The following is a 27969-nucleotide window of genomic DNA, read 5'->3' on the forward strand; positions in this document are numbered from 1 at the left end:
TAAAGGGAGAAAGATGTCATTAGTTGCAGCGTCTGACCTCGTCCAGTACATAGTCCGGAAAATGCAGGTTGCATACTTGTAAACCATCCAGCTTGCAGGGCATCCGCGGGTACTCATCTTCCTTCCACTTGTTCTCATCGGGATCGAAGGTGAGAATGGAATCGCTGTAATGACCATTGTAACAAAGGCCTCCGAGAACCATTATTTGCTTGTCCAGCACAGTCACACCATGGCCACTTCTACCAATTGGCATGGATGCCAAGATGGTCCACTGATCAGTCTCTGGGTTGTACACTTCTGTGGAAGGGCAGCCCTGAGATTCGAAAGAGGCCCTCAGGATCACACAGACGCCGCCGAACACGTAGAGCTTGCCGTTGTAGGAAATCATCTTGTGAAAGCATCTCGCGTAATTCATCTTGCTCTTGTTCTCCCAGCAGTTAGTAACGACTTGCGTTCTCCTGGTCCGCTGTTCGATGGTCCCTTCTTTGCTGGGGTCAAACACACACACTTGCTTCGAGGTGGAAGATGAGGTGATTCCCCCGGTGATGAACAGCTTGTTATTAAGCACAGTCCCCTCGTGTCCGTATTTGTTGACTGGATACGGATCCACAAACTCCCACTTATCATTGGTGATGTCGTATCTCTCTGTCGAATAGAAAGTCTCATCTCGGGTTCTGCCTGCTACGGCGTAAATGAACTTCCCAATAACACCAACCGCAAACTCTGAGCGTGGTACAGACATGTCTGCCATCCGCAGCCAAGAATTTTGTCTCGGATCATACCTGAATACTTTGGAAGAAGCATGGAATTCGCCATCTGGGCCCAGTTCTTCCCCACCTAACAGGAACACAAAGTTATTGATGATAGCGAGGCAGTCGGGGCGCAGAGGTACTTGTGGACCCTCCAGCTCCCACCAGACTCTTGGTTTCTTTAAGAGAAGAATTTTACTGTTAACCATGCTATGTCCGATCATTCCCCGGAATACTGTTGTTTGCGGCTTGGCTGAACGAATGCGGTTTGATCTCATATCCAACAAAGGCTGCTGGTGAATGTCCTGAAAGTAACTCAAGGCTCGGTCAACTTCGAAGCGCAGCTGTCGGGAGTATCTATAAAATTCTGATGTTTTAACCTAAGAATACAAGTAAAAGAATTGGGAAAAAAAAGCATTAGTGACAAAAAATCAAAGTCCACTAAAATAATTACAATATTGTTATAGATTCCTTTACTAAAACTGCTTTTCCTGGTAAAATTATCTACTGTTTTCTACAAAGCTTTTAAATCATACTTGTTCTCAACATTTGTATTTGTAATTTTCTATGTACAAGTAAACAAGTAATCCAGACACTGGCAGTGTATGAGTACCAGCTACTCCTGAGGCTGAGGCAGGAGGACTCCGAGTGCAGAGCCGGCCTTGACAACTTAGTGAGACCCTGTCTCAAAATAAAAAATAAAAAGGGCCGGGCTCAGTATGATGGCACAAATTTGTAATCTCAGTACTTGGAAAGCTGAGACAGGAGGATTGCAAGTTCGTGGCCAGCCTCAGCAACCAAGGCACTCCACAAGTTAGCAAAATCCTGTTTCAAAATAAACAATAAAGCCGGGCATGGTGGTGCACCCTTATGATCCCCACACTTGGGAGGCTGAGACAGGAGGATCGCGCAGGGTCGAAGCCAGCCTCGCTGGCTTTAAGAGACCCTGTTTCCAAATAAAAATATAAAATAGGTCTGGGAGTATAGCCCGGAGGTAGAAGGGTTCCGTCACCAGTACCACCAAAAACAAAACATAACAATAAAATAGGACTGGGGGTGTAACTCAGGGGTAGAAGGCCCCTGGATTCAATCCCCAGTATCACACACACCATAAAAAGGGCTGGGCTGTAGATCAGTGGTAGAACATCCCAGGGTTCAATCTCCAGTACCACAAAAAAATAAAATTAAAAATTAAAGAGGGCTGGGGGATGAAGCATCTCTGGGTTTGATCCTCAGTACTGCTAAATAAATAAATAAGGGCTGGGAATGACTCAATGGCAAAGTGTCCCTCAGTTCAATCCCCAGTATCAGAAAAAATACAATGTTTTTTTCAGGCACAAGTTATTTTCCACACAGAAAGAATCCTATAACAAAATGTATTAAGCACCTAGTGTATGTTAGGCCCTAGGCTACAAGTAGGGGCTAGGAGGTCAAATACAGGGCCTCACAATAAAGGAAACTATGTCTGCAGTTTTAATTACAAGCAACACCATCAAACAACCATGTATAAATACTATGAAGAGTTGTGTGTGTGTGTGTTAGTGAAATTTTTAAACATATGCAAAACTTCTAGTTGGTTTCTATTTTCTTCTTTAATTGTGGTATGGGGGGTATAACCCAGGGACCATCTACCTCCAGGCTATACCCCCAGCCCTGTTTTATCTTTTATTTGGAAACAGGGTCTTGCTAAGTTGATGAGAGTCTCACTAGGTTGCTGAGGCTGACTTCAAACCTGCAATCCCTCCTGTCTCAGCCTCCCAAATACTGGGATTACAGGTATGCCCCACCACCCCCAGCTGCAGTAGATTTCTGATATAAAGACTTGATCTGTTATCAACAACTCCAATAATTTCTTTAGTAATAATTCAGTAGATAAGGATAGGTCAAACCTTCCCTTTGCTTTGCGTGTTATCTAAAGATGATGTCTACCAACATCTTAGAAATCACTTCAGTGTTGTGTTTAGTACTATAGAGAGTTATGAAAATAAGATGTGGCCCATTTCCTCAAAGGAGTTCGAATATATTGGGGAATATGGAAACAAATACAAATTTATAATACAGAGTCATTTGACAATCAGGTATGAAAACCTGTATAACAAATCTGTGATTGTTGCGGCACGTTTTACACAAAGTACACCAAACTGGCCCAAAACACTTAAAGACTACTGCTTTATGCAAGAGGTAGGAAGTTGGGGACCAGCAGAAAAAGTGTGTTTCATAACAATAACAAGAAGATAAGTATTGAGTTTGGACAGGAGAAATGAAAGATCAGAAAATCTACAGATATACATGATTGGCTGAAGCAGAAACAGGGTGAAAAAGTAAGGACTCAAATCCAATTTGAGGACCAAGACTTAAGGTGATACGGGAAGCCGAGCTGGCCTAGGACAGGCATTCTACTTCCCTGGAGGGGGAATTGCTGGTAGGATGCAGAGGGGGAAATGTCTAGGAACCTGCTAGAAATCTGAGATGAGAGCCTGGGAGGAGTCTAAGCAGAGACATGTACTGCTGAGCTTTCATTCCTTCCTTTCTCCCTTCTGGCATTCCCTCCCGTGCTTGCTTCCTGCCCTTCCACCCTCCTTCCTTCATTCCTTCCTTCCTCTTTAATTCATCGAGTCATTCATTCCCCATCTAAATCCAAGAAAGTACTTGAAACAGAAAGTACCACAAATTTAAGTGTTTTGATAACTATATTCAATGTAACTTGTTTCCTCTGTAATCCCAGGCTGGTTTTTTTTTTTTTTTTTTTTGGTACTGGGGTTCCTGGAAGCCCTTCTTCCTCCGGGCTACACTCCCAGACCTATTTTATATTTTTGAAACAGGGTCTCTTAAGCCAGAGCGGCTGGCTTCCAACCTGCACGATCCTCCTGTCTCCACCTCCCAAGCGCGGGGATTACAAGCGTGCGCCACCATGCCCGGCCAATCCCAGGCATCTTAATGTATGCACTTAAAGTCATCTTCCTGGGGGAAGGTCTTCCCATGGGCTTTGTTAAACTAGCTGACAGGTTGGGGATCGCCCGCCTAACTATGGAAGACAGAGCACTAACACTACTACTCTACTGGGTGCTTCACACGCACATCTCCTGTTCAGTTATTCCTCCTGTGATAGAGCAGTAACAATCCTTGTTTTCCTAATACGAAAAGTGAGGCTTAGAATGTTTACATGACTAAAACTGGTAGAACTGGGCTATGTACAGCTCCTGTGCCCCTGGGTTCCATTCCTATAAAAAAAAAATTTTTCCCCATACTAGGGCATTCTACCTCCAAGCTAGACTACCAGGCCTATTTTTTATTCTTTATCTTTTATGTGTGTGTGTGGGGGGGGTACTGGAAGTGGAACCCAGGGGCTTTTCTACCTCCGGGCTATACTCCCAGACCTATTTTTTATACTTTATTTGAAAACAGGGTCTCCCTAAGTTGCTAAGAGCCTCACTAAGTAGCTAAGGCTGGCTTCGAACCTGTGCGATCCTCCTGTCTCAGCCTCCCAAGTACTGGGATTACAAGTGTGCACCACCACGCCTGGCTTATTCTTTATTTTGAAGAAGGATCTCACTGAATTGCAAAAGGCCTAAGTAGCTGAGGTTGGCTGCAAACTGGATCCTCCTGTCTTGGCCTCCCAAATCCCAGGACAACAAACAGGCACCACCACACCTGGCTCCCAGCTCTATTTTTTATTTTGAAACAAGGTCTCACTAAATTGTGGAGGGCCTCGCTAAGTAGCTGAGGCTGGCTGTGAACCACTTTCCTGTCGCAGCCTCCCAAGTACTGGGATTAAAAGCATGTGCCACCTCGCCCAGCTTCCTCTCCAAAATTTCACAAAAATTTTGCACTCTTTTCCACTTATTGTATTTATAAACAGAAAAAGAGAGTTCTTGCTATTTAAAAAAAATGGGTCTCAAAGGTCTGGGGATGTGGCTCAGTAGTAAAGTGCTTGCCTAGTATGTGCGAGCCTTAGGTTTGATTCCCTAGTACCCAGGAGAAAAGGGGGAGGGGTCTCCTAAAGCCATCAAAAATTAGTTCACCCGGGCGTGGTGGCGCACGCTTGTAATCCCCACACTTGGGCGGCGGAGACAGGAGGATCTCGCAGGTTCAATGCCAGCCGCGCTGGCTTAAGAGACCCTGTTTCCAAATAAAAAAGTATAAAATAGGTCTGGGAGTGTAGCCCAGAGGTAAAAGGGTTTCCAGGAACCCCAGTACCACCAAGAAAGAAAGAAAAGAAAAGAAGAAAAGAAAAGAAAAGAAAAGAAAAGAAAGAGAAAAGAAAAAGAAAAAAATAGGTTTATTAGTGAGAATCAGTAATTTTTCATATTGTCCTTTTCCATTCATTTCTTCTATGAATTGCCTAATAGTGTGCTTTACCCATTTTTTTTTCTAACTGGCTTGGAGGAACTAAAAGATAATACTCTGGAAATGAACAAAAATGTTAAGCCTCAAATTAAGTATTTAAGTTCCTACTGTGCACAGCCAGCAGTCAAAGAGCTACACAGGTTTTCAATTAATAGCATCTTGTCCAGCACTGTAATTAAGCATCATGTCAAGCAGCCCAGTATGGTGACAAAACCCACTTGTCCCATTATCTCAGATATGGAACATCTATAAAAACTTAAATTGAGCAACAAATATATCTTACACATTCACTTTGAAATAAATACTGTCATTAAGCCAGAAATACTGTTATTAAGCCAGGCATGGTGGTGCATACCTGTAATCCCAATACTTGGGAAGCTGAGACAGAAGGATCTTGGGTTTGAAGCCTACCTCAGCAACTTAGCAAGGCCCTCAGTAACTTAGTGAGACCATGTTTCATAATAAAAAATAAAGCCATAGCCGGGCATGGTGGCACACACTTGCAATCCCAGCATTCAGGAGGCTGAGACCAGAGAATGACGGTTCATGAACGGCCTCAGCTATTTAGTAAGGCCCTCTGCAACTTACTGAGACCCTATTTCAAAATAAAGAATACAAAAATAGGGTAGGGGTGTAGCTTGGAGGTCTAATGCCCCTGGATTCCATCCCCAGACCCACAAAAAAGAATAAAAAAATTTAAAAGCCAGGCATGATAGAGCACGCTTATAATCCCAGTACTTGGGAGGCCAGCCTCAGCAACTTGTGAGGTCCTCTGCAACTTAGTGAGACCTTGTTTCAGCATAAAAAATAAAATAGAGCCAGGTGTGGTGGCGCACGCTCGTAATCTCAGCTTGGGAGGCTGAGACAGGAGGATCGCGCAAGTTCAAAGCCAACCTCTACTTAGTGAGGCTCTCAGCAACTTAGTGAGACCGTTTCCAAATAAAATGTCTGGGAGTATAGCCCAGAGGTAGAGAGCCCCTGGGTTCCACCCCCAACACCACCAAAAAAAAAAAAAAAAAAAAAAAGAATAGGGCTGGGAGTATAGGTTGGAGGTCGAATGCACTTGGGTTCAATCCCCAGTGCAACAAAAAAATAAAATAAAATATAAAAAGTAAAACAGGACTAGAGGTATAACCCAAAGACAGAATGCCCAGTAACTAACACACACACACACACACACACACACACACACACACACACACACGGAATTCAATTTAGGAAATGTCTGACTTTGAAACTCACAAGCTGTGCCATCTTGGGCACGTAACATCCTTAAGCCTCATCATTTGTTAGGATAATGGCCCACATGCCTCCTAACCCTGCTGACAGGAGACAAGTCCCTGTGAAAGGATTTCGTATGGTGTCTGTCATGTGGCAGTGTGCAAAAAAGAATTTGGCTGCTATTAGCTGTTACTACTGACCAGGGGACATCTGGAAAAGTGTCTCTCAGCTTAAATTAATGTATTTGATTACATGTTCTTGGTCTGTAAAAAAAAAAAATGTCTTAAAAGCAGGCGTGGTTGAGCTGGGCAAGTTGGCGCACACTTATAATCCCAGCGCTTGGGAGGCTGAGACAGGAGGATCGCACAGGTTCGACGCCAGCCTCAGCTACTTAGTGAGGCTCTCAGCAACTTAGTGAGACCCTGTTTCCAAATAAAGTATAAAATAGATCTGGGAGTATAGTCCGGAGGTAGAAAGCCCCTGGGTTCTACACCCAGACCACACACAAAAAAAAAGGTGTAGTGGCACCTGCCTGTAATCCTGGTACTTGGGAGGCTAAGACAGGAGGATTGCTGGTTCAAGGACAGCCTCAGCAAGTAGTGAGATTCTCAGTAACCTAGTCAGACTCCGTTTCAAAATATAAAAAGATTAATCCGGGCATGGTGGCGCACACTTGTAATCCCAGCATTTGGGAGGCTGAGACTGGAGGATCGCAGTTCGCGGACAGCCTCAGCTACTTCGTGAGGCCCTCTGCAACTCAGTGAGACCCTGTTTCAAAATAAAGAATAAAAAATAGGGCTAGGGGTGTAGCTCAGAGGTAGAATGCCTCTGGGTTCCATCCGCAGTACTACAAAAAAAAAAAAAAAGTTGGGGATGTAGCTCAAAGGTAGAATGTCCCTGAGTTAAATCCCCAGTAAGACAAAAAATAAAAAGTAAGTCTTTCAGAAAGTAAAGGTGAAAGCCAGGCATGGTGGCACACGTTTATAATCCCAGCATTTGGGAGGCTGAGACAGGAGGATCTCAGTTCGCAGGCAGCCTCAACTAATACTTAATGAGGCCCTATGCAACTCAGGGAGACCCTATTTCAAAATAAAGAATTAAAAAACAAGGCTGAGGGTGTAGCTCAGAGGTAGAATGTCCCTGGGTTCCATCCCTAGTACCGCAAAAAAAAAAAAAAAAAAAAAAAAAAAAAAAAGGAAAGGGGAAATGATCTGCTCCTTTGGACCTAATCCTCACTAGTAAACCATAACTGGTAACGTGCAAGTAGAAAGATGCTTTAGTGGAAGCAGCCATGCTGTTTGGAGATCACGAGAGAAAGCAAGGAGAAAGTTACACGTATCGAATAGGCAGAGTCCAAACTTTTCAAAGGAAATTAGGATCAAGTCCAAAATCAGAAGCTGTGTAAGGAAGACGAGAAGGCTTGAGGGCTCTCAAAAGCACAGCATTGTCTGCCTAATTGCAAAATACACTGGTGAGGGGAGAAGAAGGGAAAGTAAAAATTTGGACGTGCTGCACCGAGAGCTTCCTGGAATTCAGATGTTGAAAACCCATTTACAACAGATGGTAAAAAAAAAAAAAAAAAAAAAAAAAAAAAAAAAGCAGGTGCATTTTTTACTGGTGCAGTGGCAGCGAAAGAGTCTGGCGGATGAGGCTCAGGCCTCAGGATGCACTGTGACTTTACAAAGTACCACATTCCGGAAAAATGGCACTTTAGAGGTTAAAGGAAAAAACAAAGTGTGAAGTCCCTCCTATGGGGTGGTTGATGTAATATTAACCAAGAGAAACAGCCTTACTCCTAGTTGTTAGTTTTTTTGTGGGTCTGGGGATGGAACCCAGGGGCATTCGACCTCTGAGCTACACCCCAGCCCTATTTTTATCCTTTATTTTGAAACTGGGTCTCACTGAGTTGCAGAGGGCCTCAGTAAGTAGCTGAGGCTGTCCGCGAACCGCGATCCTCCAGTCTCAGCCTCCCGAATGCTGGGATTACAAGTGTGCGCCACCATGCCCGGCGTCCTAGTTTATTTCCACTCAACTAAGAATGTCTTTTTCTTTCCAATCTAAAGATTAGATGCAGCTGGGTGTGGTGACACACACATTTGTAATCCCAGTATACTTGGGAGGCTGAGACAGGAGGATAAGAGGTTTGAGGACAGCCTCAGCAAGTAGTGAGACTTTCATCAACCTAGTGAGACTGTTTCAAAATAAAAATAAAGTAGGGCTGGGGGTAGAGCTCGGAGATAAAATGTCCTTAGGTTCTATCCCCAGTACCACAAAAAAAATTAGGAAATAAGTAAATAATAAATAGTAAATACAGTTACTGAGAAGAAACTAAAATCCAAGATGGTAGAGAAGGAAAAAAAGAAACATCAGCTAGTTATTGTCACTGAGTTCAAGTCATTTGATCTCACAAATCATGTCCTAAGATTCTAAGAAGCATTCTTAGATAAGGCTGCTTTATTGCTTTCTATAATCTGTGTGGAACTGTGAGGACTGGGAGAGCATTAAAGCCAGATTTACCAACCGCATATTCATTAGCCTACGGTGGATCCTGGATTGATTAAAAAAAATAGCATTTAAGGCTGGGAGTGGTGGCACATGCTCATAATCCCAGTATTTGAGAGGCTGAAACCGGAGGATTGCAGGCTTGAAGACAGTCTCAGCAAGTAGTGAGACTCTCATCAACCTAGCAAGACCATTTCCAAATAAGAAATAAAATAGGGCTTGGGGTATAGCCTAGACATAGAATGCACCTGGATTCAAACCCCAGTGCAACACACACACACACACACACACACACACACACACACACACACAGCATTTAAGCCGAGTACAGTGTCACAGACTGAGACAGGAGGATCGCAGGTTCAAGGGCAGCCTCAGCAATTTAGTGAGACCCTGTTTCAAAATAAAAAATTTTCAAAAAGGACTAGAAGAGTAGCTCAGAAGTAGAATGCTCCTGGGGTTCAATTCCAAGTGCAAAAAAAAAAAAATAGCACACGAAAATCATTAAGTGTTACACTGGGAAGCAGCAATGATGTACTGGGTAATGCCAAGACTGACCTTGTTTCCTGTTTTGTTTTCAATGGTGAAATAGCAATGGTAGAGAATGAGAGCTTATAACATCAGGAAAGTAATCACCAAAATCTAATCATAAAGGAAAGAGAAACACCGGGGACCCATGAACCACCTGAAATTACAGCAATAATTGTGTGTCAGTGCATGGGGGTGGTGGGGTAAGATGATAGAAAGCCCACTGTTTCTATCAGATGCTCAGGGATACACGAACGCCAAATGGAGTTCTTTAACTGACTATCCTCAGTGTGAGCCAACAATGTGATTGGTGGTCATAGGTGCTAATAGATTCATTGGCTAAATTAAAAGAACAGAGAAGCTGGGCATGGTGGTGCTCGCCTGTAACCCTAATACTTGGGAGGCTGAGACAGGAGTAGGTTTGAGGCCAGCCTCAGCAACTTAGTGAGACCCCTGTTTGAATATAAAATAGGGCTGAGGTTGTAGCTCAGAGGCAGAACACCTCTGGGTCTAATCCTTAGTACTAGAAAAAAAAAATAAACAATCCCACCCTCTCCATTCATATAAAACCCAGAACCATGACAGTGTTCAGGCTTTAAAGTAGGCATAGACAATGTGGACCACATCTGGAAGGAAGGGATCCAAAGAAAGAGTGGTAAAACAGACGAGGAAAATTTCAATCCAAGAAGACTAAGGAGAAAGATGGCCACTGTTGTCAGGACCAAGTGAAAGTTAGGGGGAAGATTTTAGGCCAATAGAAGAAAAAGCTCTGTAATTAGAACTGTCAAGATAATGGATGATCATGGCATTATTATTTGTAAAAGCACAAAAACTGAGAATAGCTCCTATTATCTATCAATAAGACATTGGTTAGATGAATTCTGGTACATACCATATGCATCATTAAAAAGAAAGAGGCTAATCCATATGCACTGACACAGATGTTCAAAATGTTAAATGAGAAAGCTGCAAAGCAGCACATATAATATTCTCAAAAATTAAAAATAAGCCATTTTATGCAGCCAGCAGCATATGAAGGGAAATATGTGTACAATGTAGTTACCAATGAGCTCTTGGGAACTTGCCAGTTTTCCAGTCTATTTAGGTCAGTATTTGTTTTTGGTTTTTGTTTTTTATTCCAGGGACCATACCCTTCTTTTATAATCAGTAAAAAAGGTGGGGGTGCCTATTTCCCCCAATTTAGGAACTATTCGCCTCTGGAGTGTGTAAACCTCCTGCCACTGGAGACCATCCAGGAGTGATCACATATGGGGAGTGCTGGAGAGGGATTCTGGTGTCCCCCGGAGGACTAGGCTAGGTGCAGACTCTTGCAGATCCCATTAAACTGGTCGTTTTCTAGCCTGTCATTATCCCCAGTCTCCTGGTTCCTTTCTTCTCTCCCCATTCACGCTATTGTGCTCCATTAAAACCCACGTTCCAAGGAGTTTATGGGAGTCACTTCGACTATAAAGTCCAAATCAAAGCTATGCATCTTTATCCAATTTGTTCGACCTGTAAGCTCCAACAACGAAAGCTGTGCCTTTTGAAATGGCTGACTGTTCCATCAAAGAACTTCCAATGGAAAAAACTGAGCTCCAATTTCTGCCAAGGCTAGTTATGAATATGGCTTGCCCTTTTCCCAACGCTACTTACTACCACTATTTTTCTCTAAAACCGTATCAGTAAACATCACCTATTTCCTCATTATAGAAATAGAATTAATGCCTCTATCTTGCAAAAACAATTAGATATACTCTGCTTTAAAACAAAAAGCATAGTGCTGAAACTTTCTGTGTGGATGAACTCACTTAAAATGCATTAATGAAAGCCGGGCATGGTAATGCATGCTTGTAAATTCCAGCATTTGGGAGGCTGAGATAGGAGGATCAAGGTTCTAGAACAGCCTCAGCTACTTAGTGAAGCCCTTTGCAACTCAGTGAGACCCTGTTTCAAAATAAAGAATAAAAAATAGAGCTGGAAGTAGAGCTCGGAGGTAAAATGCCCCTGGGTTCAATCCCCAGTACCACAAGCATAAAAATAAAAATAAAATGCATTAAGCCAGGCATGGTGGCGCACACTTGTAATCCCAGCATTTGGGAAGCTGAGACCTGAGGATCACGGTTCACGGACAGCCTCAGCTTCTTAGGCCCTCCGCAACTTAGTGAGACCCTGTTTCAAAATAAAGAATAAAATATAGGGCAGGGGGTGTAGCTTGGAGGTCGAATGTCCCTGGATTCCATCCCCAGACCCGCAAAATAAAATAAAATAAAATGCATTCATGAGCCAGGTGTGGTGGCACACACTTGTAATCCCAGTACTTGGGAGGCTGAGACCAGAGGATCAGAGATTTCAGCTAGTCTCAGCAACAGTGAGACCATTTCAAAAAATAAAAAATAAAAAGGGCTGGGGGTGTAGCTCAGAGGCAGAATGTCTCTGGGTTCAATTCCCAGCACCACAAAAAAAAGGGATTTGGGTTGCAACTTGGAGGTAGAATACCCCTGAGTTCAATCCTCAGAGCAAAAATAAATAAATAAATAAATAAGCATTAATGACTAGGTGTGGTGGCACATTCCTATAATCCCAGTACTTGGGAGGACCCTAAACAGGAAGATTGCAGGTTTGAGGCCAGCCTCAGCAACTTAGCAACACCTCGTTTCAAAAATAAACAATAAAAAGGGGCTAGGGGTGTAGCTCAGAGGCGGACTTCCCCTGGGTTCAATTAGAAAGGAAGGAAAAAAAACAAAGGAAGGAGGAAGGGAGGAAGAAAAGAACATGAAATCAGTCAGTCAGTCTGAGGCTGGCCTTGAACACTCCTGGGTTCAATCCCCAGTACCAACCACAAAAAAGGGGTCTCCCTAAATTGCTAAGGCTGGCCTTGAACCTGCAGTGCCTAGCAAGTGCTGGCATGACAGGTGAGCACCACTTCACTCAGTTTATTTTAGGACTGGAGGATCATGGTTCACAGACAGCCTCATCTACTTAGTGAGATCCTCCACAACTTAGTGAGATCTGGTTTCTAATAAAGAATAAAAAATAGGGCTGGGGTATAGCTTGGAGATAGAATGGCCCTGGGTTCCATCCCCAGTACCGCAAGAAAAGTAATATTGTTTTGCAGTGCTGGGGATCAAATTCATGGTCTCACACTCACATAGTACACCTCCAGCCCCAAATGATATTTTAAATATCCAATAAATTTATGTTAAAGAAACAAAACACCTTTTGTTAGCTTATCCCCTAGTGTGCGTGTTCAGGAAGATCAATGGGAAACAATACCTGAACTTAAGATCTCAGGGTTTTGTTTTTATGGGTTTTTTTTTTTTTTGTACTGGGGATTGAACCCAGAGGCATCCTAATTCCAAAATATGCCCCAAGCTCAATTTTATTTGGAAACAGGGTCTCACTATGTTTCTGAGAGCCTTGCTATGTTACCAAGGCTGGCTTTGAACCTCTGATCCTATCTTAGTCTCCCAAGTACTGGGATTACAAGCATGTGTCACCATGCCTGGCTAGATCCCAGGTTTTAAATGTGACACTATCCATAAGACATATGTGACCTTGGACAATCATCCAGGTTTAGATATTTTCTCCTCTATAAAAAAGATTAGTTACAGCCAGGCATGGTGGCGCACACTTGTAATCCCAGCATTTGGGAGGTTGAGACAAGAGGATCACGGTTCGTGGACAGCCTCAGCTAATTAGTGGGACCCTTTGCAACTCAGTGAGACCCTGTTTCAAAATAAAGAATAAAAAATAGGGCTGGGGGTGTAGCTTGGAGGTAGAATGCCCCTGGGTTCCATTCCCAGTACCAGAAGAAAAAAAGAGATTAGTTATATGAATAAATGCCTCTCTGGCCCTTCCTACATTCAAAAACCACTAATCAGCCAGGCGTGGTGATGTACACATATAATCCCAGTACTTGGGAGACTGAGTCAGAAGGATTGAAGGTTCACAGCCAGCCTCAACAACTTAAAGAGACCCTGTTTCAATATAAAAATAAAAAGAGCTGGGCGTGGTGGCACACACTTGTAATCCCAGCATTTCAGAGGCTGAGACCAGAGGACTGCGGTTCATGGATAACCTCAGCTACTTAGGGAGGCCCTTTGCAACTCAGTGAGACCCTGTTTCAAAAACTTAAAAACACTAAAAAATAAGCCGGGCGTGGTGGCACACACTAGTAATTCCAGCATTTGAAAGGCTGAGACAGAAGGATCACAGGTTTGAGAACAGCCTCAGCTACTATTTAGTGAGGCCCTTTGCAACTCAGTGAGACCCTGTTTCAAAATAAAGAATAAAAAATAGGGCTGGGGGTGTAGCTCGGAGGTACAATGCCATTAGGTTCCGTTCCCAGTACCACAAAATAAATAATAAACAAATAAAGAGAGATGGGGCTGTATGTAACACGGAGGCAGACAGCTTCTAGGTTCAAGCCCCAGTACCAAACCAAACTAACGCTAACCTAATCCTCAGAATGATAAACATAAAGAGATACAGTGTTAGCTGGGTGTGGTGGCGCAAGCCTGTAACCCCAGTATTGAGGAGGCTGAGCCAGGAGGATCCGGGTGCTATATAAATGGTAGTTTACTTGTTTATTTATTTATTTTGGTGCTGGGGTTGGAACCCGGGGGTATTCTACCCCTCTATACTCCCATCCTAGCTCCTATTTTATCTTTTAGTTTGAAATGGGATCTCACTAAACTGCGGATCATCTTGCTCAACTGCCAAGGCTGCCCATGAATCTGTGATCCTCTTGCCACAGCCTCCCAAGTACTGGGATTACAGGTGTGTGCCGCCAAGACTGGCTGTAGTGACGTTATTGCTTAGGAAATACTAGCAAGAAAAAAATTATGCAATGGGGGGTATTTTCAATTTAAGGTTGGTTGAATCTTCAGATACAGAACCCACATAATGGGAGGGCCAAATGTACAGTCAAATACCAAATGGTAAGACAAAGTTTAGCAGGAATTTATATCCACCCTGTCCTGTCTAAGCCAGCAAGAGTCTGAAGTAGCAAACCGAATTCCACAAGTGACCAGAGTAAATGGTGGTAAGTAAGAGACTCCCTCAATGAGATTCAAAGATTCAGCACAACTTGGTAAGTTCTCTAGTTCTTCAACTTATCTATATAAAAGTAGTTCATTTAAAAACAAATGTGCGTAGAGCCGGGCGTGGTGGCGCACGCTTGTAATCCCAGCGCTTGGGAGGCTGAGACAGGAGGATCGCACAGGTTCGAAGCCAGCCTCAGCTACTTAGTGAGGCTCTCAGCAACTTAGTGAGACCCTGTTTCCAAATAAAGTATAAAATAGGTCTGGGAGTATAGCCGGGAGGTAGAAAAGCCCCTGGGTTTTTATTTGGAAACAACTGTCTTACCTAAGTTGCAGATGACCTCACTAAGTAACTGAGGCTGGCTTTGAACCTACAGACCCTCCTGTCTCAGCCTACCAAGTACTGGGATTATAAGCATGTACCACCACACCCAGCTTGAAAATAATATTTTTAAAAAGATTTTAAACCATCTTTTATTATCTGGTTATACTAATATTTAAATAGCATTAAGTCCTAGAATTTACAAATTATGAGGGATATTTTCCTATTTATGGAAACACTCTCTTCTATGTAAATACTTTATAAATATGGTAGAGCAAGAAAAACAAATAAAAGGTTTAATCCTAGAACTAAATTCTGAATGAGCAGTGCTTACTTAGGGCACATGTAGCATTTTCCAAATAATAAATTCAAATATTAAAATCTCAAAGCCTAAAATCTAAATACTCCCCTGTTGTTTCCTGGTTCCTAACTTTTTCTCCATTCGGTTCCAGGCTTCTTTAGACTTCTATAAAATTTGTCTTGTTTTCTTCTTTTCTGTGGGGAGAAGTGTCTGGGGACAAACCTGGGGCCTCCGGCATGCCAGATAAGCACTCTACCACTGAGCTACAGGCCCTATCTCCCATTCATTTTTTGCTTATCATTTGCTTTCTTCCTACTTCCCCACCAATTTATTCAAAAAATGTTCTTCTTTTCTAGGTCCACATAGCTGCCTCAATTCCACATCCTTTTAATTTCTGATTTTCCTATGCTTTTGTTTTCATCTATTTTTAAAAAAAATCAGCAAGACTGAAATGTGCGCATGTGTGCACACGCACACAGTAATAGGGATGAAACCCAGGGGCATTCTACCTCCAGGAAACAGCCCCAGCCCTATTTTCTTTTTTCTTCTTCTTTTTATGTACTGGGGATGGATCCCAGGGGCATTCTACCTCCTAGCTATACCCCCAGCCCTATCTGTTTTTCTTTATTCTGAAACAGGGTCTCACTGACTTGCAAAGGGCTTCACTAAGTAGCTGAGGCTGGCTGCAAACCGCGATCCTCCCATCTCAGTCTTGCAAATGCTGGGATTACAAGCGTGCGCCACCACGCCCTGCTCTGCAAGGGAAGCTGTTATGTACATATTACATCATGTTCAAATGTCCTTGGACATTCCTGTATATGAGAATCCTATTTGTAATTATCTTAGTTTCAATATAACTTCATTTTACATGTAAAGTTCTCATTTTTTGCGGTACTGGGGATGGAAGCCAGGGGCACTCTGCCCCCAGTCTATACTCCCAGACCTATTTTATACTTTATTTGGAAACAGGGTCTCACTAAGTTGCTGAGAGCCTAAGTAGCTGAAATTGGCTTCAAACCTGCATGATCCTCCTGTCTCGGCCTCCCAAGTGCCGGGATAACAAGCGTGCGCGCCCCCTTTTGTTTTTGAAACCAAGGTCTTACTAAATTGCGAAGGGCTGCACTTAGTTGCTGAGACTGCCCCCAAACCTGCAATCCTCCCATCTCTCTCAACCTCCCAAATACTGGGATTAAAAGCGTGCGCCACCACGCCCAGCTCAAGACTGAATGTTTACTCATTTCCGATAGGTTCCTGTCTGCTAGATACGCCCACTAAAATACTGTCCTCCTCAGGCTCTAACAAGCAGTCACCCCCTATAGCTCTGCTTCAGAAGCTGTGTGGGGTGGATGCGAGTCAAAGGAAGAAAGTAAGAGCATGCTCCATCTCTACATGAAAGGCAAAAAACTTTAGCCAGGAAAAACACCTTGGGCAGTTTTTAAAAACTGGCACATGTGTTAATTACAATCAGTCAAGTCCACAGAGTCTGGGAGGAGGGGTTCGCAAAAAAAAGACTGATGTGTAAAGGGCAATAACAGAAAATACACTTCACCCATTGACCTAGATTCCAACAGAAAACCTGCTCAGCACTGTGCTTTCACTCTAAGGAGCAAGTGAGCTGATTGTTAATTTAAGCAAATCCAAGTTCTAGCTGCATAAATACTATTTAATATCCAAAGGGGATTTTAAACTTTTTTAAAAACAATACTACTTTGTCAAAAATGCTAACCAAATTTGCCATTTTTTTCTTAAAAAATTTTTTGGTACTAGGGATGAAACCCAGGGGCATTCTACCTCCAAGCTACACTCCAGCCCTTTTTACTTTATTTTTTGCGAGGTTGCTTAGGGTTTTGCTAAATTGCTGAGGCTGTCCTCAAACCTGTGATCCTCCTGTCTCAGCCTCCCAAGTACTGGGATTACAGGTGTGTGCCACCACACCCAGCTCTTAAAAATATTTTTTTAGCCGGGCGTGGTGGCACAGGCTTGTAATCTCCGTGCTTGGGAGGCGGAGACAGGAAGATTGGTTCGAAGGCAGCTGCGCTGGCTTAAGAGACCCTGTTTCCAAACAAAAATATTTAAAAAATAGGTCTGGGAGTTTAGCCCAGAGGTAGAAGGGGCTTCCAGGAACCCCAGTACCACCAAAAAAAAAAATATATATATATATATTTAAGTCGGGTATGGTGGCACATGCCTGCGATCCCAGTACCTGGAAGGCTGAGACAGGAGGATCACAGGTTTGAGGACAGCCTGGACAAATTATAGTGAAGCTCTTAGCAACTTAGTGAGACCCTGTTTCCAAATAAAAATACAACGTGGTTGAAGGTGCAGCCCAGAAATAGAATGCTCCTGGGTTCAATCAATGCCACAAAAAAATGTGTTCGAAACCTTTTTCTAAAGCATTAATTTTGGAGCCAAGCATGGTGGAATATACTTCTAATCCCAGTACTTGGAGACAGGTGGATCACAGTTTCCAGAACAGTCTCAGCAAGCAGTGTGACTCTCATCAGTTTCAAAATTAAAATAAAATAGGGATGAGTGCAGTTCAGAGGTAGAATGCCCCTGGGTTCAACCCCCAATAACTAACACTGACACACAGACACATACACACATATCCTAAATATAAAGCTGAGCTAATGTGGTTTTCTATTCTTACAGTATTTTTCTCAGCACTGGGAGTTGAACCTACGGGCATTTACCACTGACTTACATCCCTATCCCTTTTTATTTTGAGACAGGGTCTCACTAAATTGCCCTAACTTGCGATCCTCTTTCCTCAGTCTCCTGAATAGCAAGGAACACAGACATGCACCAGCACGCCTGGCTCTTTAAAGGATTTTAAATAGATTTTTTCTCTTTCCCTTAGAAAAAATTGTAAGATTTTACAATTATGATTTTGAAGAAAATTTACATATTAATACAATTTTTAAAGGAATCATTAGTATGCTGAGTCTTGCCTCATGCATATTTATGACACTGAAGATTCTCTGGGTTCAAAAATGTTAAATGTCCCTATACTCAAAAAAAAAAAAAAATCAACGTATGGTTATTTTTCTTTTTTGGGTACTGAGCATTGAACCCACCGGCATTTTACCTCCACCCCCAGCCAATAAAAATTTTCTTTTTGAAACAGGGTCTTGGAAGGTTGCTGAGTGTCTCATTAAGTTGCTGAGTTTGTCCTTGAACCTGTGGTTCCCCTGTGTCAGCCTCCCAATACTGTATTACAGGCATGTGCCATGACACACAGCTAGCATATGGATACTTTAATCAATAATTTAACAATCTGTCTAAAATTAGATGTATAAGAGTATAATACACATCTTGTCAAATATGAATAACTTCATGAAATGTTTTCAGTAAAGCAATCTTTTTTTTTTTTTTGGTGGTGGTACTGGGGTTGCTGGAAACCCTTCTACCTCCAGGCTACACTACCAGACCTATTTTTATTTTATTTATTTATTTATTTATTTTCTGTGGTACTGGGGTTCCTGGAAGCCCTTCTACCTCCGGGCTACACTCCCAGACCTATTTTATACTTTTTTATTTGGAAACAGGGTCTCTTAAGCCAGCGGGGCTGGCTCCGAACCAGCGTGATCCTCCTGTCTCTGCCTCCCAAGCGCGGGAATTACAAGCGTGCGCCACCATGCCCGGCTCCCAGACCTATTTTTATACTTTTTTTTGGTGGTACTGGGGTTCCTGGAGGCCCTTCTACCTCCGGGCTACACTCCCAGACCTACTGTATATTTTTGAAACAGGGTTTCTTATGCCAGCGCGTCTGGCTTCGACCTGCGTGATCCTCCTGTCTCCGCCTCCCAAACGCGGGGATTACAAGCGCGTGCGCCACCACGCCCAGCTATACTTTTTTTTTTTTTTTTTTGAATCAGGGTCTCTTAAACCAGCGCAGCTGGCTTCGAACATGCGCGATCCTCCTGCCCCCACCTCCCAAGCGCGGAGGATTACAGGCGTGCGCCACCATTCCCGGCAAGCAATCATTTTTTTTAACACCAAAAGCTGGGCCAAGTGACACATGCCTGTGACCCCAGACCTCTTTTCATTTTTAACTATTTAATTGATGTGGTTATGACAAAATGCCCCTAGGGTTCAATCTCCAGTACCACAAAAATAAAATGGCTAGAGATGTAGCTTAGAGGTAGAATGGTACTAGATTCAATCCTCAGTACCTCCCCTCAAAAAATGGAATTAAGCACAGTTTACATGATTTAAGTCTTCACTGAAGTTCAGAATAACAAATGTCAGGCCTTATCTGTTAACAGATGGAAAGACCATCAGAGTACAAATACAAACAAAAATTATAGTCTCATTTTAAAACTGGGGATTTGAGCCAGATGTGGTGGCGCACACTTGTAATCCCAGCATTTGGTAGGCTGAGACAGGAGGACTGTGGTTCGCGGACAGCCTCAGCTACTTAGTGAGGCCCTCTGCAACTCAGTGAGACCCTGTTTCAAAATAAAGAATAAAAAAATAGGGCTAGGGGTGTAGCTTGGAGGTAGAATGACCCTGGGTTCCATCCCTAGTACCACAAAAAAAAATAATAAACCTGGGGATTCACTATAGATAAACACAAATCTTAAGAATTCAAAGAACTATGTCAAAGGGACAGGATCCAGCTGGCGGATATATCTCAGTGGTAATGTGCTTGCCTAACATGTGTGAGGCCCTAGATTCCATCCTCACCACCTCAAGAAGAAAAAAGAAAAAAGAAACAATCTCCTTAAATTTCCAGATTGCTTTGATTAGAGTGAAAACCCCCGAATCATTTATTTTATTATTTTTTTTTTGGTGGTACTGGGGTTCCTGGAAGCCCTTCTACCTCCGGGCTACACTCCCAGACCTATTTTATATTTTTTTATTTGGAAACGGTCTCTTAAGCCAGCGGGGCTGGCTCCGAACCAGCGCGATCCTCCTGCCTCTGCCTCCCAAACACTGGGATTACAAGCGTGTGCCACCACGCCCGGCAGAATCATTTTTTTTTAACATCGTTAAATTTCTATGATTTGCTTATACAAACAGGTCAGAATTCACAATTTCTCTCTGACCAGGCTGGAGCATAGATTACCAGTATGCTTTCAGTGCCTTAGGGTCCTCTCCCTTAGTATACAGCTGTAACACGAAGTCCCTGGACTGGGAAGCAAGCCGACCCTGGGTTCCAGTCTGGACAGTGCTTCTTGTTCTTGAATAAGATTCGTTACTTTCATCTTTCTTTCTTTTTTCTTGGTGCTGTGGGTTGAACCTGGGTTCCTAACTTTTTGAGCCTGTTTTCTCATCTATAAAATGAAGATAGCAGCCAGGCATGGTGGTGCACACCTGTAATCCCAGTACTTGGAAGGCTGACAGGAGGATCATAGGTTCAAGGCCAGCACCAGCAATTTAGTAAGACTCTAAGCCACCTACCAAGAGCCTTTTCCAAAACAAAAGAAATTTTAAAAGGGCTGGAGGTATAGCTTAGAGGTAGATGCCTCTGGGTTCAATCCCCAGTACCACACATATTAAAAAAAAAATAAGGATGACATGTAGACTCTAACTTGGTGTACAACCTGGCATATATATGCATACATATATAAACATGTATGCACGAACATGTATGTGTGTATATATACACAAACATATACATCACATATGCATAGAGACAAGTTCAAATAAATGGTACCACTGCCTCGAAGGTGCCTGGTGAGGAAATCAAGAAGCCTTGGCCTCTTTGCTGATGGTCCTAGAGAGTACGCAGCGCAAAACATAAGGCACTGTTTTCAGTGGAGAAGAAAACGCAGTAGAGGAATAACTGGGGAAAGCTACTGCAGGAGAATAAATTCAAAGATCACAGCACAGCTGGACGGCATGATTCAGGCGCCTGGAGTCAGTGAGGGCTCATCCTTGAAAACACAGAGCAATCCTTCTAACGAAGCCACTACTCAGATCAACAGTAACTACCCATGGGAAAAATGAAAATTTCCATAGGTTTCTTCCTCGGCTTTCTACACTTGCTTTTTCTTTTCCTGAGGCCTGGAAAAGGATCCGGACAAGATGCTATACTCATTAACAATTACCTTCATCAGCCACTTTGAAGAAGCATTAGATGGGTTAGGCTATCTTGAACACTAACTATACGAAACATTTCTAAAGGCTAGAAATCTGGGAGGGGATTAAATATGTGCGGAAGGCTGTTTACTGGATATATAGTCAGAGCTTCTGATGAACAACTCACTTCCTTAACCTTGGAGCAGCACTGTGCAATAAAAAGAAAATCTGAGCCACAAAGGCAAACTGTAGTTTTAGTTTTCTAGTAGGCACATTTTTAGAAAGTAAAATGGTAAAATTGATGACAATAATTTCAACTCAATATATTCAAATTAGTATTGTAACTGCAATGACTGTAAAAAAGTATTGAGGGCTAGGAATGAATCTTAGGGGCATTGCGCTTGCACAGCAACAATGCCCAAGGGTTTAGTCCCGAGCACTTGCCAAAGAATGGCAAGGTAATTTATATCCGGTCTTTCCATATGGTAGTGGGGATAGAACCCAGGGATGTTGATTTTGAAACAGTGTCTAAGTTGTGGAGGGCCTTGCTAATTTGCTGAGGCTATCCTCAAATCTGCAATTCTCCTGTCTCCGCCTCCCAAGCACTGGGATTACCAGGGTGCAGCACCACACCCAGCTAGTTGATATCCCTTTTGTCATTTAGCTTTTCTTCAGACTAGCCACATTTTAGGTATTCAATAGCAAGTGGTAACTGTACTCCACAGCACTTTTAGGGTCACAGATACACAATGATTTTTAGTGCTGGGATTGAACCCAGAACCCTATTAACATTCTAAGCATGTATTCTATGGCTTATCTACACTCTTAGCCCCCATACTGATTTTTTTTTATAAGGAATCTCCCAATTTTGACACTAGCTAGTTTTAATCCCAGTATATTAAAATGCTCTTTTTTTCATGGTACTGGGGATGAAACTCAGGGGCATTCTACCTCCGAGATACATATTATTTATTTTTGGTGGTACTAAAGGTGGAACCCAGGGGCTTTTCTACCTCTGAGCTATACTCCCAGACCTATTTTATACTTTATTTGGAAACAGGGTCTCACTAAGTTTCTAAAAGCCTAAGTAACTGAGGCTGACTTCCAATCTGTGCAATCCTCCTGTCTCAGCCTCCCAAATGCTGGATTACCGTGCACCACCACGCCAGACTGCTCTAAGTATTTTTGAAGGGAGGTAAATTTTTTTATAACTCTAAAAGAAATGTAACAAGGATTAATATGAATAAAGTGCTTAATGATTTTAGTTATAGAACTGGGCTATTCATACTCATTATGCAAAAAAAATGGTGATTTCTAAGTGGTTTTCCCAGTTTTTCTCTGTCAGTACAATCATTTCCTGTAATTGTTTATGAAAAGTGAAATGCTAAAAAGATACGTTAACAGGAAATAAATGAAATAGAGAAATTAACATCAACACAAGAAAACAAAATACATACAGAATGTGACACACTAAGACAATGGGTGCTCTGGCCTTTCTCAAAAAGAAAATGGGAACTGTTCTAGATTAATAACGCATTTGATAGCCAAAAGCAATGCATAAACCTTGAGTGGATTCTAGTAGATTTTGGAGACAACTGGGAAAATGTGAATACAGATTAGCTTTGTGTGTGTGGTACTGGGAATTGAACCCAGGGCATTCTACCTCTGAGCTATACCCCCAGCCTTACATTATTTTTTAACTTTGGTGCTGGGGATTGAACCCAGAGGTATTCTACCTCCAAGCTACAGCTCTAGCCTGATTTTCTCATTTAAAAACAGGGTTTCAGCCGGGCGTGGTGGTGCACACTTGTAATCCCCGTGCTTGGGAGGTAGAGACAGGAGGATCACGCGCACTGGCTTAGAAAACCCTGTTTATAAATAAAAATGTAAAATAGGTCTAGGAGTGTAGCCCAGAGGTAGAAGGGCTTCCAGGAACGCCAGTACCACCAAAATAAAATAAAAATAAAAACAGGGTTTCACTAGGTTGCTGAGAGCCTCACTAAGTTGCCAAGGCTGGCTTTGAGCCTGCAATCTTCCTGTCTCAGTCTCCCAAGTACTGGGATTACAAGCGTGTGCACCACACCCAGCTTTTTATTTTGAAACAGGATCTCACTAAGTTGGAGAGGGCCTTGCTAAATTGGTGAGGGTAACCATGAAACTGTGATCCTCCTGCCTCAGCTTTCCAAGCACTGGGATTATAGGCATGAGCCACTGCACTTGCTTGGATTAGCTATTTGATGGTTGGTCTTCGTGTTAATTTTCCCAAGGCATAGTATTGTACTTAGAGAGGAAAAAGTTCATATTTTTAGGAGGAGCATGTTTAAATATTTAGGAGTGAGATACCCTGACATTTCCAATGAATTTTCAAAGGCTATAAAGCAAATCTGGCAAATGTAACAATAGTTCTTAAATCTAGGGAACAGCTATGTAGGTATCTGTTAAACTACTGAATTTTTTGTGGTACTGGGAATTGAACCCAGAGCATTCCACCTCTGAGCCACACCCCCAGCCCTTTTGTACTTTTTGTTTTTAAACAGGGTCTCCCTAAGTTTCCAAGTCTGGCCTTGAACCTGTGATCCTCCTATCTCCTCTCAAGTCCTGGGAATACAGGCATGCATCACCATGCATGTCTGTTCAACATTTTTATGTTTGCGCATCCTCGCAATAAATCAGGGAAAAAGAGAGCAAATTCTAGATTAAAAGAAACACACAATATCAGTACTTGGGAGGCCGAGACAGGAGGCCAGCATCAGCAATTTAGTGAGGCCCTCCACAACTTAGTGAGACCCTGTTTCAAAATAAAGAATAAAAAATAGGACTGGGGGTGCAGCTTGAATGTAGAATGCCCCTGGGTTTAACCCCCAGTTCTGCCAAAAAAAAACCCCACAAAATACTGGGGGGTGAGACAGGAGCATTTAACTTGGTGAGACTCTGTCTCAAATAAAAAAATTAAAAGGGCTGGGGTGAACCAGGTGTTGTGTTGCAATCCTAGTACTTAGCAGGCTGCGAAGGGAGGATCGCAGATCCAGGTCCAGGCCAGTGAGCCCGTTTCAAAATTAAAATAAAAATAGGGCTGGAGTATAGCATGGGGTCCATCCCTGGTAACACACACACACACACACACACACACACACACACACACACACACACGGCTAGGGTGTAGCTAATTCAATGGTAGAACCCCCTTGGATCCCCAGTAGCTCAAACACAAAATTGTTTTTCTGAATTTCATCAAATAATATAATTCACCAAATATAAAACCACAAATCAAAACTATCTAACACTTCTCTCCATGTAAATTCTCTTACTAAAAGAGATGTAACATGTCTTTACTTCTATGTCCTCTCTAGGGCTTTGCACATATAATGGATGTTTAAATGGCCTTGAGATCTGCAGTTAGCTGAAAACAGGAATAGATGGGTCCTGTTTTCTTTTTTTCATTTTTGCAGAGCTAGAGATCAAACCCAGGACCTCCTAGATGCTAGACAAGTGCTCTACCAAGCCCAGTCCCATGTCCTTTTTTTTTTTTTTTGTGGTACTTGGGGTTGAACCCAGAGGCTTTCTACCTCTGGGCTATACTCCCAGACCTATTTTATATTTTATTTGGAAACAGGATCTCAATACATTGCTGAGAGCCTCACTAAGTAGCTGAGGCTGGCTTTGATCCTCCTGTCTCAGCCTCCCAAGCACGGGGATCACAAGCGTGTGCCACCATGCCCGGCTCCATGTCCTATTTTTAAGGAACTCAAGAGTATAGTGCAAAGTAACTGAAAAGATTTTTTGTTACAAATAACTGAAAATTTCTCTGTGGCTGGGTCCTTATTAAATTTTCCTAGGAAATTAATTCCAGAAGAAAACCTTAATAACATTTTAAGTCTGATAACTCCCAATACCTAGCCAATGATGATAATCCCCTATGATGTAGATGCTAATAGCAGGTTCAACTGATGTTCTCTACAATTTACAAATTATGTGAGAGTATTAATTTCTAGCTACTGCTACTACTGCCTTTCTTGAACTGAAAACTGGAATGTAAAACAGCGCTGCAGAGCTGGGTGCAGTGGGACACACGTGTAATCCCAGTACCTGGGAGGCTGAAACAGGAAGATAGCAGATTCAAGGACAGCCTCGGCAAGTAGTGCGACGCTGATCAATCTAGTGAGACCTTGTTTCAAAATAAAAATTAAAAAGGGCTAGGGTGTAGTTCAGAGACAGAATAACCCTGGATTCTCCCCTTAGTACCAAACAAAAAAAGCGTGTGCGGGGTTGGGGGCGCCTAGAGGTGTAGCTCAGAGGTAGGATACCCCCGGGTTCAATCCACAATACCAAAAAGAAAAGAAAGAACTGCAGCTCAGGACTTACTGCCATCAGCTGTCTACCATACATACTGTCCCACAAGAAAGGAAATTTTATTTTCTATTTCTTAAGTATTTCTACCTGGACTGAAATTAGGTTTTTGGTAGTAGTGAGAAAGCATTTACATTTAATGTATAAAGACAAAACAGGATTCTCCAGGGAAAGAGAATGATAAAAGTATTAAGGAAAGAAGAATAAAAATATAAGAGACAAACAATTTACATAACTGATATTGGACTGGATCTCACTGAACAAAAAAAGAAGTATATTCTTTAGTTTCAATGGTTTGTCATATTAATACATTCTAAGAATAAAGATAAAATCCCATAAAATTGAGTTCTCTATTAAAAGTGTAAGATAATGACATTTCACAGCACTTCAGAGGAAAAAAACACATGGCAAGCTGCTGAGTATTATTCAAAGGTGCAAATTTGTTTATTTTTCAAATGGCATAAACAACCCTACTTTGCAAGTATTATATTTTTATCACTGGGTTTGATAACTAAAGCTGAGGAATTTTTTAACATGAAGGGTGTCGACAAAGCTTTTTGTGCTTTCTAGAAAAGACTGAAGAGGTAAACAGAGCCCCAGAGGTAACCATGTGATTAGAAACCAATTAAGTTAAGCAATTACTGAAACTGCTCTCTCTCCTTTGGGCAAGAATGGATCACAAGTGAGACTCTTGATATAAAATGAAAATGCTTACACGCAAAAAGGCCAAGGCTTTTGGAGAAAGATGAGCTTTAAGAATTATGTACATGATAAAATATGTAGTGATACTTGATCAATGTAGATAGAGGATTTATAATCTACTTATTTAGAAATGCCAAAATGATGTTTCAGACATATATTTTCATGATAAAATGTAGTTAGTATTCACAATTGACACAGGGGAAAACAGAAACTAGGAGAATAGGGAAGAAAATCACTTCTATGGCCTACTGGTTTTCAAGAGCTATTTTATGTATCCTAACTACGTTTAAAAGAATAAAAAGAGCCGGCATAATGGCGCACGCTTATAATCCCAGCATTTGGAAGGCTGAGACAAGGAGGATCGCGGTTTGAGGCCAGCCTCGGCTACTTAGGCCCTTTGCAATTCAGTGAGACCCTGTTTCAAAAATAAAGAATAAAAAAATAGGGCTGGGAGTGCTGTTTGGAGGTAGAATGCCCCTGGGTTCCAACCCCAGTACCGAATTTTTTAAAAAATGAATAAAAATACAGTATTAATATATACCATGCAAAACTATAAAACTCCTCAATGCCAATTCCAGCATGTATGAGTTAAATTAATTTTCAAAAACAGCATTAGTTTGATCCAGTTCAAATTTACTTTGTGAAAAGAAAAAAAATGCTAAAGCAAATCTGTAATTACTTACATTAAATAATCATGATTCAACTTTAAAAGTATTCTTAAAGGAATCTATTCTACCTACCTGGTTCATCTTTCACCCACAAAATGTATTTTTTAAAATCTAAATGCACAAGCTGTAACAAAATCAGATTTCTTATAAACTATTCTTAAAACCATTTTTGATTCCTGATCAAGTCTAGGAATCATACCTAAAAAACATACTACCATAACTAAATGATGAGTCCTATCTGTTGCTTTCAAATGCACTAACCTTCTCGAAAACACTGGATGGGGTCATCAAACAAAACCTGATGTTCTGAATGATGGCATCGGTATGTCTCCAGCGTCTTCTATCATGCCGCAGCCAAGACTGCACAGCCTCGTACAGCTCTATCTCTGGGAACCTGCTTAGATGATCATTATCCAAATAAGACATGAGCTTCTCAAAGCTCAGATAGGATAAGAAGTCAGGCCTGGACATGAGTGGCACAAAGTTGTCTAGCAGAAAGGCGTCCAGCTTCTCCCTGACTCCCTCGATGTTTACACCGAAATCATCTAAGAGTCTCATGATTTCTGCACAGTTTTCTAAGCAGATTTTCGCTAATAGGAAAGAGCAGCAGAACTTCACCACTTCTATAAGTTGAACATACATGGCAGCCTGAAGAATCTCATGAACAGTATTCATACTCAGTTCTATAGTTCCATAGTACATAAACTGAAGGACATGGCTAAAACCTGTAGCTGTTAGACCTTTCAAATGAATTTTGTCCTGATCTCGTTCCCTCATGTCTGCAGTAAACATGATTCGGAAGTAATCACTCTGGGTGGCCAAGAGTGCTTTATGGGCCTGGAACTGATGGTCTTCAATAACCAGAGTGACATCGAGAAGCAACCCCTCCTCATACAGTGCTCTGAACCCAGCAGAGACACTGGTGTCATGGATGGAGGAACAGAATCCTTCCACGTCCCCTGCCATGAATCACCTGGAAAAAAGTAAACAAAGGAAATCCTGTTAGTCATTTACATGCATTCACAAGACATTATTAATGTACCTATTTTGGGGGAAGGTTGGTACTAGGGATTGGACCTAGGGGCATTTTACCTCTGAGCTATACTCCCAACCCTTTTTATTTTATTATTTATTTATTTGTAGCATTCGGAAGTAAACCTATGAGCATTAATCCTCTGAGCTATATCCCCAGCCCTAGTTTGTTTATTTGGAA

The 27969-nt window shown here is 42.0% G+C and overlaps 1 protein-coding gene across 1 annotated transcript; it reads right to left on the reverse strand.

Moving 5' to 3' along the window:
* Positions 1-19: 19 nt before the first annotated feature.
* KLHL15 (kelch like family member 15) lies at positions 20-27722 on the reverse strand (the record flags this gene model as incomplete). The annotated part of the gene is made up of 2 exons (XM_080719558.1): positions 20-1129; positions 27018-27722. The coding sequence occupies 2 exons, from the start codon at positions 27720-27722 to the stop codon at positions 20-22; spliced, it is 1815 nt and encodes a 604-aa protein (XP_080575684.1).
* Positions 27723-27969: the final 247 nt, after the last annotated feature.

Source organism: Muscardinus avellanarius, assembly GCF_963383645.1.
Source record: "Muscardinus avellanarius genome assembly, chromosome: X".
In the NCBI taxonomy this organism is placed as follows: domain Eukaryota; kingdom Metazoa; phylum Chordata; class Mammalia; order Rodentia; family Gliridae; genus Muscardinus; species Muscardinus avellanarius.